Source organism: Crotalus tigris, unplaced genomic scaffold (genome assembly GCF_016545835.1).
Source record: "Crotalus tigris isolate CLP2741 ecotype Arizona unplaced genomic scaffold, ASM1654583v1 scf7180000018882.255253, whole genome shotgun sequence".
NCBI classification, from domain to species: Eukaryota; Metazoa; Chordata; class Lepidosauria; order Squamata; family Viperidae; genus Crotalus; species Crotalus tigris.
Genome location: NW_024097255.1, coordinates 111,429 through 133,560, shown reverse-complemented (window position 1 = coordinate 133,560; position 22,132 = coordinate 111,429). Strand labels below are relative to the sequence as shown.

General features: G+C 38.3%; 1 protein-coding gene across 2 annotated transcripts in view; it reads left to right on the top strand.

Moving 5' to 3' along the window:
- Positions 1-22,132, top strand: part of PDIA5 (protein disulfide isomerase family A member 5) — a 208,743-nt gene that overhangs the window by 87,864 nt on the left and 98,747 nt on the right. For both annotated transcript variants that reach the window (XM_039357247.1, XM_039357246.1), the window contains exons 4-5: positions 14,553-14,636; positions 17,751-17,796. In XM_039357247.1, coding sequence (XP_039213181.1) covers positions 14,553-14,636; positions 17,751-17,796 — 130 coding nt within the window. The remainder of the gene's footprint in view (positions 1-14,552; positions 14,637-17,750; positions 17,797-22,132) is intronic.

The following is a 22,132-nucleotide window of genomic DNA, read 5'->3' as shown; positions in this document are numbered from 1 at the left end:
AATTTCTATAGTATCATAGTTATGGCCTCAAGAATACAGAATGCGAGTTTCAAGACCCATACACCTGGGCATATCCAAGGACACAAGAACTGCACTAACTTCAGTAAGGGATCTTTAATAACTTAAATGTATATACAGGTAATCCTTGATTTATAACTGGTCACTTAGCGACCAACACTCAAAAAAGGAACTTACTACCTGGATTTGAAGTTCTGACGTCCATCCCTGCTACCCTCCACTGTCACATGGCTGCATTTTGGGTATTGGACAACTGGCTCACATTTTTGGCTGTTTGCAACAACCTGCAATTATTAGGGTGGTTTTCCGGGAAACTGGGTTTGCAAACTATGGGTTTGCTTAAGGACTCTGGTATTTGCTCAGCAACCACCATGTTCACTTAACAATCCACATGAAAATGATCATAACACTGAGCACAGTCACATGATCTGTTTTACAACTATCACAACTTATGACTAAAATTGTGTGTTCAATTACAGTTGTAAGTTGAGGACTACCTGTACAAAAATTTGGTAATTACAAAGAGAATTGCTTAACCTCATTTGTAGTATGAATAATTCTTGGATTTCCTTCCATTTTCTTGGGCTGAGTTGCTTTTTATAAGCTGAGCTGCAACAGAGTTTATGTTTGATAATGTTACCTACTTGGGTAATGAAACATCTGCAAAAAGAAACAACCAAGCTGAGAAAAAAAATCATCATGTGATTATGTCTCCTCTCCCTTCCATTATTTTCCCAGTCTCCTACAATCTTTCACATCCAGCTTCTTTGGCATTTTCCTTCCACCTGTGGCCTTTGCTTGAAAACTGCTTTTTCTTGGGAATCTTGTAGTATTTTTTGTTATATTAGTAATGGGTAGGTTCTGAGAAAACTGGGTCCTTTCCTACTTAGCTGCTGTGGCATTAAAAGCAGTGATGGAATCCTTTTGGTTTACCTAGCTGGAGCACTTGTATAATTTTCCTTCCATACACTGAATTCTTGGAATCAGAAACCCCTCAGGGATTTCATTCACTCCCTTGCTATTTTTGAAGAGCCCCTGCAAGATGTACATGGATCCCAAGACATTTATATAAATAAAGATGAAGTTGAGACTGGTGATTTGCTTTTAAAGCATGTCAGATGCTTTTTTTTTTTTAAGTTAAATAATATTTTTTCTTAAAAAGGACATAGAATCTTCAGGCATCAAAGGTAGTGTCTGTGCTTTTATTTACCCTGCCTTTTAAAATTATTATTTATAGCCCTAAGAATGAATAGAGATTACCTTTATAATGAGTTTTCTCTATATGCGTTGAAGTCTACCTGGAAAAGAAAGGAAGAAAGAAGTAGAACCCACATCATTTCAGTCAGTTACTTGACCTCATTTTCAGACCTGCACTGCTTTGATATCTCTGTTAACCCTTTCTAAAAGCTACCTGCATTTTTCTAGTGCAACTAAGCAGAAAAGTGGTATTTGAAAGGAAAGAGTTTTTATAGACTCTGTAAAGGGCCACCTCCTGTCTCCTGCATGGATGTTCTTAGCCAAAAAACTTTCATAGTCTTCCTTATCCTCTCCATAATATGAGAGAGAGGAGCTTGTTGTGAAGCTGAAGCTGGCTGAAATCCAAAAGCATTCTCAGAGCAGAGAACAGAATGTCGGCTTGTATTTCATTGTGATTCAAAATAAAAGGGGGAGGCACTCACCAAATATTCCATGGAAGAGAAGCTAGCTTCTTTTTCTAGCATTGCAGGGAAATTAATAAAAGAATACCAAAAGAATTGTTGTTGTTTATGATGTTTCTTTCTTCCCTTTCATTGCAGTCTCACTTCTTTGTCCAGCTAAAATACTCTCTCAGTGGACCTGGGGACGGAACATTTATGATGAGAAGATAAATACCATAGTGTGTAGTTTCCTCTTTTCCCTCTGTCAAACACAGTCCTCTCTTAGTCCTTGATTCTTTCGTTTTTAAATCTTTACCCGTTGCAATACATTTGCTGCAAGTTCATTCAGAGTCTAAGCAACAGCACATCATTGTCTGAATACAAAAGTACATGTACATTCATGTTTCGCAAACACCTCTAACACCATCATAAACATTTCTCATACAGGTAGTCCTCAAGATATAATGGCAAAATTGGGACCAGAATTTCTATAACTAAGCAATGACAAAGTGTCATGAAGTGTGGCTATATCGCTTAGCAATGGCAATCTCTACTGTCTCATTTGCCATAATTAACTGAATCATAACAGTTGTCAGGCAAGGACATCCTTGTTACTTCTCACCAGCTTCCCACATCCAAAGTCAATGGGGAAGCCAGCAGGAAATTGCAAGTCTCAAGTGGTTAGTAAGCAGACTGGCAAGCAGGTAAGTGGGCTACTGCCTGATGGGGGAGAGTGTGAGTGGTACGTAGGTAGCTGAAGCTGCACAGTGCAACTGCAGCCTGAAGGGTGGTTGCTTCCAGGTGAGTGAGTGAGTGAAGGGTACAAGAGAGATATGGGGAGGCTCAGGAAGGGTGCACAAAGGTGTATGAGGGTACACAGGTGGGAGAGACTACCCTCAGTGATTGCAATCTCCTCTCCCTCTGGCTTCTCCATTGATTTTCTGGGAAAAGTGGCAGGGAAGTTGTAAATGGCAATCATAGTGACCCCAGAGTGCTGTAACTGGCCATAACTGCAAGCAGGGTCCCAGATTGTGATCACGTGCTGAGACAAGCAGAACTCCAAGGACTGGTTGTAGTTACATTTGTTCAGAACTGTTGTAATTTCAAATGGTCCCTGAATGAATGGTCATAATTTGAGGATTACCTGTACCTATATCTGTAAATATATCAAGCTTCACACATTTCGTCTTAACATCAAACCATTCACTAACATTTATTCTCACACTTGCGTTACTATCATCATATATTGCTGTTATTACATTTGGCAACCAGCTTTCAATACAATGTTTGCAGAAAATATTCCATGTTCTCTAAATCAACAAATGTACTTTCTTTCTCATATTCATACATTTCTCGGTGATCTGCCAAAACCTAAGCATGGTTATTGAAATGCAGAGGAAGAATCTGAAAGGGAAAGGTTTGTTTTATCCTCCCTAAATTTCCATATATTTTCTCTTAAGTTCCTTTGGTTGTGATTAGTAATAGTAAGATCTAAGCATCCATGAACAGTAGGACAAGAACTACTGGGGTGTTATAAATACTTGTGCAAGTGCCAAAGGAATAATTCTGTCGATGAAAGATTCTTTTGAATACAAAATACAAAAGGATACATTTTGGAACTGGTCCAGTAAATGGACATATTTTTGCCATTTCTGTCTATAACTAAAACAGAAATTGGTTTTTGGCCAATTAGCATGTATGATTCTTGATTTTTCACTGCATGTTCAGAGTATTTGTTAGACTCTTTACATTTTTATTTGAGATGCAGGATAAAATGACTTTTACAACTCTCTACCCATTGCTTTAATGAAATAGTATCCTAGTGGACATGGGAACACAAATTGTTTGAACTTAAATGGTACGTGCAATTATGTATGATTTTTTTCTCCTTTCCTTTTTTTTTAAAAAAAATAGTCATAATCAGATGACAACAGAAAAGGCCTATATTTTGCCCTGAGAGCAAAAATCTAATTTTGGATAGGGATGCTTTTGATCATGAAAAGTAGCCAAGGGAGGAAATGTTTCTATATAGCTAGTCCCTTACTTATGAACAGGTTACGTTCCAAGAGGCTGTTTATATGTATTTTGTTCATAAGTCCAAGTATAAAAAATCATACAGGATACAGTTTTCATCTTACACAAGTTAAGTTACACTTAATTGATCACAGGCTTACCCTAGGCCTCGTATCTTCCAAGAAGCAACGAGAACCTTGGCTTTCTAATTCTCCTGATTCACGAAGGGCCAGATGAGGTGGTGTCTTCCTGGTTGTGGTGGGAGCCCGACTTCAGGTCCAGAGGACCTCTCCTGCGTTGATCTGCAGCTTTGGTTGCTGGCACTGGGTGAACCAATTGTGCCATGGGCTGTTGGGTTCCCTGTTGAGAAAGGGCTGCTGTAAAGACAACTGTCCACCGCCACTCCACATGACCCATGGACAAAGACATGAGATGCAAGCTAGTCAGTCTTGACCCTACAAGCAGCAGTGGGAAGACCTACACTTCTCCATTTTCCACGGGGATAAGTGGGTGCTCTCAGTGGTAAAAAGCCCCATGACAGTTCTTGTAGTACCCTGATTCCCTCAGCTCTCCAGACAAATGTGTGGTTCAGCTTTTTTTCCCCTTCTCCACCGGATTAAGCCTCTTTCTGGGTCAGCATTCAGGCAGAGTGGACTCCTCCCAAGCTCAGCAATCCTCTTCCCTTTATGGGTGCTTTAATTCTCTTTTAGGTAGGTCCATGCCTGTCTCTGCTCCACTTGGGCGAGGCATTTTGTTGTCCCCATGTCCTCAGTTGTGAGGTGCAGTCATTCTTCTTGAAGGAAGATTCATCACATGCTGTAAACCAGGGGTGTCAAACTGCCGGCGGGTGGGCTGGATGAGTCATGGCGAAAGCGTGCCCATTCCATTGCCGGCAATAGAAAAAAAGTTGTGAATATGTCGCGACACATCACGTGACATTGCGAGTTTGACACCCCTGCTGTAAACTAACCCTTTCCTGCTTTCTCTCACCTTCCAGGACCTTCTGGGTTAAACTTGTGGTCAGGTTTGTTCCTATTGGCGAAAGTTGGTAAATTGAATGTTTGTATGTAAGGACTTTCTGTACTTAATGCAGGAAGTTTTCATGCAGGAAGTTTTCAGTTTATTCCAGATTTCCAACATGGATATGCATGACTAGTTTTAGTTGTTTTGTGGCCAAATCAAGTTGTGAATATACTTTAATTTGGAGTCTTGAAAAACACAATTCACATAAAATAGTAATTTTCCCCACTTTCCCTTCCTTGTTATTTTCAGCTTTATATAATGACGTTCACTCTAAATGGAGAAAGAAACAGGCCTATATCATGCCCCCTCATTCTGAAGTCTAGTGGTTATAGCTTGGGAATGGAACGCTTTTCCCCATAACAATTTTTAACTTCTCAGAGCCTCGCCTTTTCTGTGATGGAAGAAATAAGGAAGAACCTCTTCCTACAAACAAAATAAATTTTTATTGTTCCATATTATTTAAAAAATAGCTGTCCAACCAATATAATATAACCCTTGATGTCTCACAGATACACAGATAGTCTTTGACTTGCAACCATTCATTTAGTGGCCAAAGTTACAACAGCAGTGGAAAAAAAGGACTTAACACCATTTTTCACACCTACAACCGTTGTAGCATCCCCATGGTCATGTGATCAAAATTTTTGCAAATAGATATAGAAGCCAAACCAGAATTTTTCTTATTGGGAATTATAGAAAGAAAATATAAGAAAGACACAAATTATTTACTACTGCATATAGTAACAGCGGCACAAATAGCCTTCGCTCAAAAATGGAAAGAGAAAGATACTCCAACTGAAGAGGAAATATTATTGAAAATTTTCAATTGCGCTGAAATGGATAGACTTACATGGGAACTCAAGGACAAAAGTGAAACCAAGTACTATAAAATCTGGGAACAATTTTATGATTGGATAGACAATAAGAGAGTAGCCAAGATAAATGTATAGTGCTAGAATAAAATATAGATTATAGACAAATGTATATTTAAAAGATAAATAGATATATAGAAATAAGGGGGAAAGTGTTAATAGTATATTATAAATAGTGATCAAAGTTCAAGAACTATATGTCTATATGAGTACTAATACTATTGTAAAATGTTGGAAGATGTATGGAACCAGTGACATCATATCTATGTCCAATGTGTTTTTAATTTTGTATTATTAATAAAAATTTATTTTAAAAAAATTCAGATGCTTGGCAACTGGCTCATATTTATGAAGCTTGCTGCTTCCCATGGTCATGTGATCACCCTTTGCAACCTTCTGACAATCAGTCAGTCGGGAAGCGAGAGTCCCTTTGCAACCATGTTACTATCTTAACAACTGCAGTTATTCACTTAACAACTGTGGCAAGAAAGGTTGTAAAATGGAGCAAAATTCACTTAGCAATGGCAATTTTGGGCTTAATTGTGATCATAAATCAAAGACTACCTGTATGTCTTTCAATTAGCAAGGCACATTATTTGCCTCTATCTTGCTGGTTAGGTGGAGAGTAGACCCTATATGCTGGAGATTCCATATCTTAGTGCTATAATATTAGTGATGGCTGCAGGTCCACCTCAAGAGATGAACTTATAATCTATATAAATAGTTTCCATTGATTTGCAACGCTGACTGTGGCTCAGATCATGAGCTTCTCGTTGCAAAATTTAGGCTTAAATTGAAAAAAGTAGGGAAAAGCACTAGGCCACTCAGGTATGAACTAAATCATATTCCTGATGAATATACAGTAGAGGTGACAAATAGATTTAAGGAATTAGATATGATAGACAGAGTGCCTGAAGAACTATGGATGGAAGTTCGCAACATTGTACAAGAGGTAGCAACTAAAACCATCCCAAAGAAAAAGAAATGCAAGAAAGCAAAATGGCTTTCTGAGGAAGCTTTGCAAATAGCTGAGGAAAGAAGGGAAGCGAAAGGCAAAGGAGAAAGAGAAAGATGCACCCAATTGAATGCAGAATTCCAGAGAGTAGCTAGAAGAGATAAGAATGCCTTCTTAAATGAACAGTGCAAAGAAATAGAAGAAAACAACAGAATAGGGAGGACCAGAGATCTCTTCAAGAAAATTGGAGATATGAAGGGAACGTTTCATGCAAAGATGGGCATGATAAAGGACCAAAATGGCAGGGACCTAACAGAGGCAGAAGAGATTAAGAAGAGATGACAAAACTACACAGAAGAACTATACAAGAATGAGCTTAACGTCCCAGATAACCACAATGAGATGGTCACTGACCTCGAACCAGACATCCTAGAATGTGAAGTGAAATGGGCCTTAGAAAATCTGAGCAACAACAAAGCTAGTGGAGGTGACAGTATTCCAGCTGAGCTATTCAAAATCTTAAAAGACGATGCAGTAAAAGTGCTACACTCAATTTGCCAGCAAATTTGGAAAACTCAACAGTGGCCACAGGATTGGAAAAGGTCAGTTTACATTCCAATTCCAAAGAAAGGCAGTGCCAAAGAACGTTCAAACTATCGCACCATTGCACTCATTTCACATGCAAATAAAGTTATGCTTAAAATCCTACAAGCTAGACTCCAGCAGTATGTGGATCGAGAACTACCAGAAGTACAGGCAGGGTTTCGAAGAGGCAGAGGAACTGGAGATCAAATTGCCAACATACGCTGGATCATGGAGAAAGCTAGAGAGTTCCAGAAAAACATCTACTTCTGCTTCATTGACTATGCAAAAGCCTTTGATTGTGTGGATCACAACAAATTGTGGCAAGTTCTTAAAGAGATGGGAGTACCAGACCATCTCATTTGTCTCTTGAGAAACCTATATGCGGGTCAAGAAGCAACAGTGAGAACTGGACACGGAACCACTGATTGGTTCAAAATTGGAAAAGGAGTCCGGCAAGGCTGTATACTGTCGCCCTGCCTATTTAACTTATATGCAGAGCACATCATGAGAAAGGCAGGGCTAGATGAATCAAAAGTTGGAATTAAGATTGCCGGGAGAAATATCAACAACCTAAGATATGCAGATGATACCACTCTAATGGCAGAAAGTGAAGAGGAACTAAAGAGCCTCTTGATGCGGGTGAAGAAGGAGAGTGCAAAAGTTGGCTTGAAACTCAACATTAAGAAAACCAAAATCATGGCATCCGGCCCTCTCAATTCCTGGCAAATAGATGGGGAAGAAATGGAGGTAGTGACAGATTTTATTTTTCTGGGCTCAAAGATTACCTCAGATGGGGACTGCAGCCAAGAAATTAAAAGACGCTTGCTCCTGGGGAGGAAAGCTATGGCAAATCTAGACAGCATACTAAAAAGCAGAGACATCACCCTGCCAACAAAAGTGCGTATAGTCCAGGCCATGGTTTTCCCAGTTGCAATGTATGGCTATGAAAGTTGGACCATAAGAAAGGCTGAGCGCCAAAGAATTGAGGCCTTTGAACTATGGTGCTGGAGAAGACTCCTGCGAGTCCCTTGGACTGCAAGGCGTTCAAACCGGTCAGTCCTAGAAGAGATCAACCCCGACTGCTCTTTAGAAGGCCAGATCCTGAAGTTGAAACTCAAATACTTTGGCCACCTAATGAGAAGGAAGGACTCACTGGAGAAGGGCCTAATGCTGGGAAATATTGAAGGCAATAGAAGGGGACGACAGAGAATGAGATGGCTGGATGGAGTCACTGAAGCAGTAGGTGTGAACTTAAATTTACTCCAGAAGATGGTAGAGGACAGGAAGACCTGGAGGAACGTTGTCCATGGGGTCACGATGGGTCGGACACGACTTCGCAATTAATAACAACAAACAACAACAACAAAAATTCCTAAGATTTTCCAGGAAATCAATGTGGTTGTTTTGTATGGAGCATTTTGATTTTGGAAGTGAGTCTGACCTAATGCTTAAAATCTACATGGACTAACACTATTGTGTGCAACTTTGCAGAATCTAGATTTTGGGTAAATTTCCCAGTGTATGCTTTCTCTTCTGACGACCATATGATCTGTTAGGCAAAGCACTGGCAAGATGGAAAGTTTCAGTTTAATTGATAAAAGCATTTGTTTTTAAGTAAAGAAATGAGTCTAAGCATTTTGCTCGTTAGTAAAACGCCAATGTCTGTGCATGCTAGAGAGCTAATTATTATGCATAGCTGCCTGTTACATTTTCCCCAATCAGAGTAACTTACCATATGTAGGGTATATACCCAGCTTTCCTCTTACCCTAGCTCTCCAATCTTATCAGTAGCATAGTGTTAATTTATTGTTGTTCATTCTTCACATTTTGCAAGGAGACAGCTTGAAAATGTCAAGAGAATTAACAGGAATGCCAGCAGCAGCAAAAGCTGATTAGGAAAGTCACCCAGCATTCTTTTTTAAAAAGGGATCCAATCAATTTCACATTTCTCAAGTGTAGATGCATGCTCAGCATTTTCAGCACATTTTTTTCCCCCTTTATTCTTTTTCCTGGGCAGTTACATGTTCTCTGGGGTTTTTAAAACTAGACTCTGTCCAAAAATGTCTGGAGACAAGTTGCTGACATAGTCTTGGACCTGCTATTAATCCTCTTTACCTTGCCATCTTGTATTGTTTTCAGTCTGGACCAGAGGATCCAGGTCCTCCACTTTTGACCACAATTTAGCCAAAATTTCCATTGCTAAGTGAGACAGTTGTTAAGTGGATTTTGCCCCATTTTATGACAGTTATTAAGTGAGTCACTGCAGTTGTTAAGAATGACATGGTTGTTAAGTGAATCTGGCTTCCTCATTGACCTTGCTTATCAGAGGGTTACAAAAGGGGATCACATGACCCAAGGACATCACAACCATTACAAATAATGAGCCAGTTGCCGAGCATCCAAATTCTGATCACTTGACCATGGGGATGCTACAATGCTTATAAGTGTGAAAAATGGTCAAAAATCGCCAATAAAAAGAGAATATTTGTAGTTCAGGGTTGAAATGGGGGGACTTGGTGCTCTCTGAGCTTGGTTGTTTTCTTACAGACATTTTATTATCCAAACTAGGTAACATCATCAGTGCTAATTATAGGTCACTTCTTTCAGTGCTGTTGTAACTTCAAAAAGTCAGTAAATGAATGGTTGAAAGTGGAGGGCTACCTGTACAGACAGAAAGGCGGTGCAGAGAGTGGTGAGGATGGCTGAAAAGATCATTGGCAGTCCCCTCCCTCCCATCCAGAACATAGCACAGAAGCATTGCTTGAGCAGGGTCCGCAGGATTGTCTGGGACACTATACATTCTCTTCATGACCTGTTTTCCTTGTTACTTTCTGGGAGGAGGCTTCGTGGTATCTGTAGCAGAACATCCAGATTCAGCCAGCAGTTAGAGTGCAGTACTGCAGGCCACTTTAGCTGTTCAGCAGGTCAGCGGTTCAAATCTCACCGGCTCAAGGTTGACTCAGCCTTCCATCCTTCCAAGGTAGGTAAAATGAGGACCCAGATTGTTGGGGGCAATGTAAATTATATATATACATTGCTTACTGGTGTACACCGCTTAGAGAGTGCTTGCACTTAAAGCGGTATATAAGTCTCATAAATAAATAAATAAATAAATAAATAAATAAATAAAATAGTTTCATTCCATACAGCATTAACCTTGTGAACTCTCAAGCTTCCTCCTTCCATTATATATTCAACATGGACAGTATTTAATATTTATTTGCTAGGTATATGTAGGGGTGTGGATCTATACATATGTTGTACATAGTATGTTTAGGTGTGTGTCATGTATGTGTTTCACTTTGAGAGCGGGCAACTAAATTTCATTTTTGATGTGTGCCATTGTGCCCATAGTAAAAAAATTACAATAAAGGTTATCTTATCTTACCTCTTATCTATCTTACATCTTTCTCTGGTTGAAAAAGCTCAGTTTTTTCTTACTGGTTTATGTGGTCACCAATCTTAACAAGGATTTGATATTAAGCAGGATTTATCCTTATGTAGCTATTTATAAAAAGTTAGTACATATAAACATTTCTGACATAAAACGTAACTGTCTAAAGGGGGTAATTTTTAATCTTATCTACATGTAAAATAACACATTTTCATTATTTTTCTTCCTTGTAACTACAACTATTGCATATGTTACTAATCTATTTTGGATTCCTTTGAAGGGTTGCAGTTCAGATATATTAGTAATGCAAATAATAGGGGCCACATGTGAAACTGGAACTGCTACGGAGGACCGAACCATTAGGGCTGCCACCTCTGCCATAGGCTGGATGGGGACAGTCAAAGGGCCAGATGTGGCTGGCGGGCTGTTAAGTGCCCAGATTTGGCCTAAATAGTACTTGGTCCCACCAAAGAATAGTAGGACTGTAAGCTAAGCAGGGAAGCCCAAAAGACCCTACTATACGTTGCTATGAAAACTACACAAATATGTTCCAAGTATAGTAATCACCAAGAGCTGAGCTCTGCTCAAAGGGATCTTTAATTTCTTTTAATATTTTGCCTGCCTCTCCTATTTTTCTCATTTCTCTGTATTTTAGTGCTAGATATCATGCTGGTTTAATTTTTCTTCTCAAGACAGATTTTCTTATGCAAACAGGATTATATAGCCTTTAAAAAATAACAAAAAGTACAGGGAGCCTCACAATAAATTTGTGATGTATGCCTCTAACAACAGTTTTCCATTGTGACCATTTCTATATAGCTAATACACTCATTAATATATTTGTAATGTAAACTATTTAGATATTTGTGTGTGTATAACACACACACAATGTTTAAAGTATGTGTGTTTGTATACATACATATATACATACACACATAGTATTTATTTTGTCTATTTTACTGAAATACGATAGAAGCCCCTTTAAAATCAGTTTACTTCTCTTGTTTAAAATTGCTGTTGGCTGAACCCTTAGCAATTCAATTGCTGAGTATAGTACTCATTTGTCAGCTAGTTTTCTGAGGGTCAAACTGAGTGTTAAGATCTATTATGCTTGCCTATTTCTTACTCAGAACTAACTTTGGTTTGACCCAATGTTGAACATTTTTGTTACATCCTTTTATGTGTTCGGGAGGAAGCAATCTTTTTAATATGCAAATTGCATGTCCTGGAACCTCTATTCCAGATTAAAAAATAAGAGACTACTCTCTTAACACTTGTGTTTAATAAATAAAATGTGTAGAATGATTATGATAGAACTTACCTGTTTACTTTCTGACAAATGTGAATGTTTATTTGTAGGTTTGCTTCAGAGTTACTGAAATTTAGGATCATTTTACTTTAAAATATCTATAGAACTAGAAAAAGTGGATTGAAGAAATGGCGAACAGTAGACCAGCTCTTTAATAATTCCTCTCTTGACAAGGAGAGGACTTGAGATTGCCCACAAGTGTTCCAGACAGTGGTCTCCAGCTGATTAATAACCATGTTGGTCAAACCTCAGTCAGTGCCTTTGAAAGGACACTCAATTCGCATATTTTCTTTACTAATCATTTTTAGAAATTACTTTTAAGCTATTAGGAACATTGGGATCAACATGTTATATAGCACCAGGTGAATTTCCTTCAATTTTCAGTGAAAGAAGTTTTAACTTCAAGTTTAAGAAGTTTTTAAAAAATGGGGGAGGAGATAAACAGCTAAAGGGTGATTAAAAATTGGATTTTAGAAAGTTATAAATTAAGTAATGGTCCAAATAAATTTAAAATTTTGGAATTAATTGTAAAGAATCTTTCCCATCAGGAGATGCTTGTGTTTTGAATTAACCAAAAATAAGATTTTAAAAATTGGACACTAGAGGAATCTGGAAGGAATTAAATATTTCAATTAAAGAAAAAGAAACTTAAACACAATTTACAGTTATAGAATGAAACAAAATATTTTAACATGAATATTTTTGGACCAAGGACCCAGAAGTTCCTTTTAAGAGTGCCTGTCTCTATACATACAGTGTGTGTAAAAGATGTTACAGAAGAGGAGCAGTTTCTACCTGGCAAGATAAAGACTGAGTTGAAAAAGGATGTCTGCAAGAATGATATGGAAGAAGATGGTATACTGGACATACAAAAATGATTGATGTTTTAATAATTAAAAGGGAAATACAAACAAATCAAGAGATTGATCTGAATAATTTTATTACACTTGATTTACAAAAGAGGCTTGTTAAAGTTTTGAAGGATTTTGTGAGAAGGGAGAAAGAAAAAATAAATCAAGTTCTAGGTCTAGGACATTATTTGGAGGGATTAAAAATTGTGAGAAGTAAAAGGAAGGAATATAAAGTTGGTTTATTTGATCAGAGTTAAATTAGATGTATTGTTGTTTCTGGTAACCCTTAATAGACTTCTGCTGATATCAGGAATGAAACAGTGAGGCTTTATGGATTTGTTTAAAGGTAAGAAATAAGATATGGGAAGAAGAGATCATTTGTTGTATTTTAAGAGAAGGTGATAAGTTACTGAAATTGTTTATAGTTGTGAAGAAGATGAGAAATTATACACACACACATGTATTTTTATTTATTTTTTCTTTTCTATTTATTTCTATTTCCCTCTTTTTTCTGCACCCTTTCTGTTATTTTTTTACTTTGTATTAATTTTGATTGTTATAATCTTTAATAAAATTACTGTATAAAAAAGTAGAAATCCTGTCTGAGATTTGGAAAATCTAGTTAAAATAGATCTAGTTGCATCTGATTTCCATATATATTCTTATGTATTTGCACATGTTCTTACTTGCATTTGTCCAAGTGCGTCTGTGGTAAGGCTTTATCAATAGTGGTATTTTCATTTTATAACACTTCTTGGAAAGCTTATCCGGGAGTCAATCACAGAAAATCCTAGGATTTCCCCTTCTGAATATGAGTGAATGTCAGAAATATTTGTCTGAAATATTTGTCTGCTTGTGTGTGTGCACGTGTGTAGGTATGTTTGCCAGAAATTCCATCCCAAACATACGTATGCATTGAAACAATCACTATTTAGAATTAATTTTCAGTATAAGGAGGCTCCCCATTTGTGAAATCGATTGATCCTCACTGCATATACCAACTATTCTCTATCACACACGTCACTTTCATTAAATGCCCATACACGTATTATAGGTACCTTTCTCCCTTCTAGCAGCAAAAATAGCAAAGCAAGAGAGAGAAAGAGAGAGAGAGAGAGAAAATAGAGGCAAAACTGGGCTGAAGGAAAAAGATAGCTGCAATAAAAGCACAAAACTAAATAATCATGCTGTAAAGAAAGAGGAACAAGAACTGATTACATATGCTGTACATATACATACAATATACATATACATAATCTTATAGTCAAAAGTATCTGTGAAGCATGGGACATTAATGATTTTATGTTAGCATTTCATCATTCTGTTCTTAATATCGGTTTATTGTTAACTGGTTCCATTGAGAACTGGCATAGTGGAAAAAGCAGGTTCAGAAAAATCTTGTAAGAAGAAACTATTGGTTTTTTTTTAAGGTTGCTTATCTCAAATAAAGTAGCTTTTGCTAGATGCTGCTCTAATGTGATTTCAAATTCACAAATTGAATTTCCTGCCTGGCATGTAGCCAAGTTGATGTACAACCAAACAACAATGAAAAATTAATTTAAAGCTTTTACATCATAAAATTACAATCAGAGAACATTAAATCATGTTGAAACGATCACAACTGCTACCTTTAAAGTATATAGAAATAGAATGGCTTTAACTTCTTTATGAAGGAATATAATCAAAATGCTCAAAAAGCCCAGTTTCTATTATCCACCTCAATATACAACTGAAACTTTGATACTTAATGTGGATTTTTATTCGATCTAAAGTATTAGGCACTTTAAGTAAAGCTGCTAAACTGGAATAATATGCTTATAGTTAATATTAATTGTAATATGATACTAACACTTTATTAAAAATAAAATATTTTCATTTACCGGTATCTCTTACAGTGATTCAGAAAGCCGAAAACTATGCAAGAAGATGAAGGTTGATCCTGGTCTGAAAGAGAAAGGGATAGAATTACTACACTACAAGTATGTACATGAGTGGGTTAATGGCTATTATGTTGAAATTTCTAGGATGCTCCTTGGCTTTGAGAATGACATTGTTGTACAATACAATCCTATACAGCAGACATGTCAAACACAAGACCCGGGGGCCGGATGTGGCCCACGAAGTGGTTTCATGTGGCCCGCAAAGCCATCCTGGAAACAGTGAGGGAACGACCCCCGCTGCCTTGGCCCTGGCCCAAGCTGGCCAGGAGCCAATGTACAATTTTGTGGTGGCCATCTATGTTGAAACGCATTCAGTCTTAGCTCCACAAGGCCGTTTGGAAACAGCAAGGAACCAGCCTCTGCCGTGTCGGCCCCGGACTCTGAGTGCATGCTGGGGAGGTGTCACCCTTTGTGTGGAATGAAGAAATGGACCATGACTTGGCGCTTGCCCCGGTCCCACCCCCTTCTGCCAGAGACCCTCAGATCTGTCCCACTCCTGCCCAGGCCCCCATAGTGACCCTTAATGTGAACGATGCCCACCCAGTAGGCCACACCCACTCCATCCATGCCCACCCAGTAGGCGCACCTACCCTGGCCACACCCACCCGCCCCCCCAAGGGCAACCGCAGTGCTGATGCGGCCCTCAATGAAATTGAGTTTGACACCCCTGCTATACAGGGTTATATACATTTGTTTGTTTATTTAAGAACATTTATATGGCTACCCAATTCACTCTCAATAACTTTGGGTGGCTTATAAAGTCGAAATCAGAATAGGCTAGTAGCCTGTACCATGTATGAATGATCTTGCTTTTTAACGCAGTAATTACTTAATTGAATATTTGTATTCTAGTTTCTGCTTCCTCCACATTTTGACTGCTAGTGCATTCCATTGTGAAGATTAAAACCCATGCTGGCAAGATGTCCAAGATTGCTTGTAATAATCTGGTAGTCCCTAGTTAAATTCTGATTGAAATTGAGTCAATTTCTCTTAACTGATTCCCGTCAGAGTTCAAAATCCTTGTTTGACTGCCTTGTGCATACTAATATTATTTTAAAATGCTTAATCTAGATTACTGTATATAATAGATACAAATCTGATTTGTGCATTGAATGCTTTATAATTTTTACCATCCTTGTCAGCCCCAGATCTGCTGAAATTATTCCCAAGGTCGCGTTTGACCCCCTGTGTATGTGTATTGTGTATGTCTGTGGGGAACTCAGGTGCAGGAATGGGAGCTTGATTAATCTGTACATTTGCTACAAGTTGGAGTCCTATCAAATACAGGCCATAATTTCCCACTTCAAGTGAGTATGGGAAAAACTTTGTTTCAATGCTCTTTCAGTTAACTTGCCAAGCTAAACTATATATTCATATTTTGTGTACCTCTCCATCCATATTTTAGAAGAATTCTAACTTAAATTTGCTTTGCATTGTTCTTGAAGCTCCAGATGTCCTCTTGAGTAGAGATCATTCCCCTAGCACATAAAAGTGACAGCTGTGGTTCTCATAAGTTACATTTCCTTGAACAAGAACTCCAAGAACTCCAACAACTCAACTCTACTTGAGTCTGATTCAGTCTTCCTTTACAAGAAGTAGGACTCAATGATGGTCACCAGAGCAGAGGCTTACCATTCCTTAAATATTTCCTTACCAAATGTTACTTCTTTATTGTCTAATTAAAGAGGGATGCAGAATATTACCTCACTTCAGATTTCTTGGAGGAAGTTGCAGCCTGGCAATTTTGATATATCTGCTGATCAACTTCAGCAATCTCTCATGCCCATGGACTCACTTCCACGTTGAGGACAAAATGCTCAGCAAAAACAAGAATAAGCAGATGGCCAGGCTTCATTCAGAATTTGGAGCTGATCAGCTACCGGTAGCACAAGACCAATCCTTTCATCTAAAAATTTCTTCTTCTTGTGCCATATCCGTTATTGGACTTTGGCGGTCATGTTGGCGATCCTGTTTTTATCAGCAGCCGCATAAAAATATGCTGCTGAGTTTTGTCCAAACCAGTCCCTTAGATTTTGAAGCCGTGATGTTCTTTTTCTGCCTGGACCTCATTTGCCTTCAATCTTTCCCTGGAGGATTAAATGGGTGTCGCATCACATGTCCAAAATATTCTAATTTTCATTTTTTAATTGTTTTGATGATTTCCCTTGGGTTTCCCAGGCGGCTGATCACCTCCACATTTCTGATCTTGCAAACCCAGCTTATACATAACAGCCACCTGTAAATCCACATTTCAAATGCTTCTAGTCTCTTCAGGTGGCCTTCTGTCAGAGACCAACTCTCTACTCCATAGAACAGGATAGAAAAAATATAACATCTGACAAGCCTGATTTTCAATCTTAGGCTTATTTCAGGTGTCATAAATAGGCAGGATCTCAACATTCTGACTGGCTGTCCTCTCTCTCTTTTCTATAGAGAGATGGTAAGCAGAGTTATAAACAGCTGGCAACATGTGTATGTATATTTATTATTAGAGAGATTTTTGTTACGATAACAAAAGTGTGTTGCACCTTTGGGGAACTGCCTCAATAAAAGTGTTTTACAGATCAATAACATAATCTTTTTATTCCAGTACAAGCAGCAGTAGTAGAGGGTCAAAGAGATTTCTCGAAATTATCTCTTTTTTCAAATCTGGTGTGAAAGAAATAGGGAAAATCATGTCAATGTGATCGTTTTAAAAAGCTGTTATGTTTGAAAAACAGTTCAGAAACTAATACCAACACTTTGAGCTACCTATATGCTCCTTGATTCATTTCAGTAATGTGGTCTCTACCAATGTTTTCTGAATAAGTTGAAAGTATTTTCTCAGTTCATTGATTTCAGAGGACTTGAGCATAATGTCTGCTTTTGTTCTGTGGGGATTAAATTGCCTAAATAGAGCAGTGCACTGTTAATGGAAGTTCCCCTGTGTATCTGTCACTCCCTAAACCTGGTCTATGGTAAATGCTCTCATTAAGGGTTGAGGGAGTGATTGCCCATTAGAGACCTGTTTGTTTCAAAAACTTGTTTTTCATTGTTCTGTTTTGCACAGGCTTGCAAAAATGACAAAAAGTTCATTTAGTCTGGCCAGAATAAAGAGCTGCATGATTTTCTAATGGCGTAGTTAAAAATAATTACTGTTTTTCTTCTTTATAGAGATGGTGCATTTCACACTGAATATAACAGAGCATTTACACTGAAGGTAAATTTACAGTTGTTCCAAACCTCTCGGAAAAGAAAGGCTGTGTTTGGATGTAGAAAAGCTGTTAATATATGCAGCTTTGTTTTTGGATGGGAGAGAGGTGGTGTATTTTGTAAACAGCTGTTTGAGTGATCTAAAGGTCTCAAATCTCCTGTACATATGGATGCCAAACATCCTGTGAATTTATGTGTGATTAACTAGATTGAGGTAATGCTAAATTGCAGCTTCATTGCAATTTGCCAACAAAGGGAGAAGATGGTTATTGTGATTGTTTTTAATGAGAAGATCTCGGCTTTGCTATAAGTCCCCTTTTATGCCAGCCTATATCTAATAGCATGAAACTGAGAGTGATTAGGAAAATACACATCTTTTTATTATTTTTTTCATCTGCTATGAAACAAGATTAAAAGAGAGATGAATTGGCCTTTTTCAAGATCTCATTGGAGACATAGATTAAACTCACTGAGAAGTTGCTTCAGTCTAGAATGGGTGAAGTTTCAAGATCTCATTGGAGACATAGATTAAACTCACTGAGAAGTTGCTTCAGTCTAGAATGGGTGAAGTGGCCTTCCTCCCTAACCATGGTTTTCCTTCTCTTTCCTGCCTGACCCTAATAGGATTTACACAAAGAAAGAACTTCAGAGAAAAATGACCTCTAGAGGACACCAGAAAATTGACTAGATTAAAGAAGCTCCATCTCTGGGGTTTGAGCCATTGTCAGAGGCTGAGGGTTTTGCCTAGTAGGTGACTCCATTGCCAAAATTTGGAGACTTTTGGCTTTTAGTTGTGCTTATGGTTCCCAATTCCAAGCAGGCAAATAGAGAGGATCAAGAAGAAATAGTAACTTAGCAGAGGTTGTCCTCTTTCTCTACAGAGAAAGGTTGAGTGCCTCTGGTGGGGTGACTTCTAAATTTGGACCTAGCACAGAAGTAGCTTTAAGAAATAAAATAATTCACAAAGAAATCTCATGAGGCACATGAATTTCAGTTGGCTCTGCCTCTGCATTTATTTTAAGAGATGTACAAATAGTCTTTGGTTAGCAATCATTCTCGGTTACGACAGTAATAAAAAAGTAACTTTGTGACCAATCCTTGCATTTATTACCTTTGCAGGTCTGTAAAGCAAAGGAAAGCTGAAGTAAGATCGTAAATACGGTCATATTTTCACTTAATGACCGCTTTGCTTAAGGACCGAGTTGCTGGTCCCAATTCTGATCGCTAAATGAGAACTAACTGTATTGAGCTCGAGAACATCTTTAAAGAATTCTGCTATTGGAATCCACTGTTCAGCTCAGTTGAATTTACCTTGTAAAAATGTAACCCCAGATTTTTACCCTAACCTCCAGAACTTCTCCAAATGGCAACTTTAGGCTATGAATTTTTATGAATCCATTTTAGTTAGCATGGTAGCCCAGGCTATCAGCATGGGAAAGGTTCCATGTTTGAATAAGTTAAGCCTCTATGATGTAGCTATCCTTGAAGTTCTGAAAAAATAAAATCTGGGTTGCATCACTAAAGGGTTCACCAGGAAGAAAAAGGAGGTCCTAATACCACTGTATAGGGCTTTAGTCAGACCCCATTTGAAGTATTGTGCCCAGTTTTGGAGACCTCGTTTAAGAAAAGATATTGACAAGATTGAGCAAGTCTAGAGATGGGCAACAAAAATGGTACAAGCTCTGAGAGACAAATCATATCAGGAGAGATTGGAAGAACTGAGTTATATGTATGCAGCCAAACGAAAAGAGATTGAAAGATTGAAACCAATAAATATATTAAGCGTGTGAATAAGGTTCTAGAAAGCAATATTTTCAACACTAAGCAAAAATTAAGAACACAGGGGCATAACTCCAGACAGACAGGAGGGAAGTTCAAAAGTAATGTTAGAAAGTATTACCTCACAGAAAGAGTAGGGGAAATTTGGAACTAACTTCTAGTGGAGGTAGTGGTCAGTTGTCAGTAATGGGGTTTAAATATGCTTAAGATAAACACATGTCCGTCATCTGACAGATTTTTTTTTTAAAAAAATAACTCAAATGGCAGATTTGATGGGCCACTAGGTCTTTTTCTGCCATCAGTTTTCTAAGTTTCTATGAAATGTTCTACCTGTGTTTTAATCTTTCAAAAATTTAAAAGGTAGAGAAGGTGCAGAAAAGAGTATATAGAGCAGTGGTTCTCAACCTGTGGGTCGGGACCCCATTTGGGGTCGAACGACCATTTCACGGGGGTCGCCAAACAAGGCTGTCCGCCATTTTTTCCCCCTTTTCTTTGGCCACGCCCTTGGCACCCGGTGATGTATAAGTGGTTGGGGGTCACCACAACACGGGGAACTGTATTATGGGGTCGTGGCATTAGAAAGGTTGAGAACCACTGATATAGAGGCTACAGAAGCAGCTTTGTGGGGGACAACTGAAGTATTTAGTCTCCTTTATATTGAGCAAATATAAGGTTAACCAAGGGGGAACATTAAAGCAGCTTATAAAATTATGCAAAGTGCACAGAGCAAGTGTTTGCGTTTGCAAACATTTTTGGATTCAGAGCAGACAGAATAAATTACTTCATACACATAAACCTCAGATAGCTTTAAAAGGGGAATTGATTAATTCCTGGAAGGAGAGAGATATCAGCAGGTAATTATAGTAATGGAGTACTATTTCACCATGAGCAGAAAAAAAATCTGAGTGTCTTGGTGCAGCGGTCTCCAACCTTTCTGGCTCTGTGGACCAGCAGCAGTGGCGGCAGGATGGGGGAGGGGATGGTTTCGTGCACGTGCCCGCCGGTTGCACAGAAGGAGCTTTGTGAGCTTGCCCACCGCTTGCATGACCCAGTTCACAATAGGTAATGGATCGGGGGTTGGAGACCCCTCTCTTGGTGGATCACAGGCAGAACATGAGGCAACAGTTGTATGCAGTTGCAGAAAAGTCAGTGCTACCTAGACTGCATGTACAAAGGAATAGCCTCAGGATCAAGAAAAGCCACTGTTCTACAGTGCTGTATTCTTTACTTATCATACCATAACTAGAATACTGCATCCCATTTGGGGTATTGCGTTTTAGAAAGGAGACTGATAAACTGGAGCATATCTGAAGGAAACTGAGCTAGATTAGAATGGGTCTGGAAGAAAAAACTTGTCAAGAATATTTAGAAATGTGGTATTTTCTTAATCTGCAGAAGTAAAGACTATGGGGAGGCATAATAGCTACCTTCAAATATCTGAAGGACAAGCAAACAGAGCAGAGTAGTTCCAAAAACAATGGGACAAAAAAAAATTATAACAAAGTAGTTTTTAATTGACATCAGGAGAGGTTTCCTAAGAGTAAGAGGTGTAGAATAATGAAACAGATTTGCATGGAATGGCTCAAATCTCTGTGGGTTCTATTTTATTCTCTCAAGCAAGAACTAAAGCTGTTATCCTTTGAACTTTTTAACTGTTTTAAATAATTATGATACTCCAATGCATTAATTTTTTTAGCTCTCTGATTGTGTCACTGAATAAGTTTAGTAAAAAAAATGACGTATGGATATAAAAACATAACAAGTGTATGGTTTTTCAGCGTAGTTTTTTTTGTGTATATGAAAACAGTAGTAATTCACAATATGGTCAGCAGATTCGGTTATATTTTGGGGGATTTACGTTACATATTCTTACGTGCTTATTTTGAAGTGCCTTCCTATTAATATTCTTGCCACATCATTTTCTTTCTTATACTTTATTTAGGTATTTATTTATTTATAAAATTTAGTAACCGCCCATCTTAGCTTACTCTGGGCGGCTTACACTTATACAAAATAAAAACTGAACAAAGATAAAAAGCATTAATAAAATACTACACACAGCCAAATACAGCAGCCCAGTTAAAAGATGGAGAGGGAAAGACCCAGGATGGGAGGGAGGTGGGATTTGTTGTTAATTGATCAACCCCTCCATTGTGAGGCTCCCAGGTCTTTGGGCTCTTATGGAAAATTGGAAGGATTGGAGTCAACCTCACTCTGGGGGCAAAACGTTCCAGAGAGCAGGTGCAATGGGAGAGAAGGCCCTTCTCCTGGATCCCGCCAGCTGGACTGCCAGCAAGAGTGACATAGGCCCATCCCAGTGATTCCTGTAGGGAGAAGAGAATAAATAGTTTTCAGAAAGAGATGCTCATTTAGACCAGGCAGCAATTCTAAACTTCCTGTCTGGCAGTAGACCTGCTTGCTGAGTGATCTTCTGCTTCTATCAAGGTAGGCTGTAATGCTAAGTGAAAATGACCTTGGGAGACAGGAGGAAGAGCCAGTTTCTTCCTGCTGCTTTCTGAAGACTTTCCAAAGTATCACAAGTACGATATCAACCTTGCCAGACA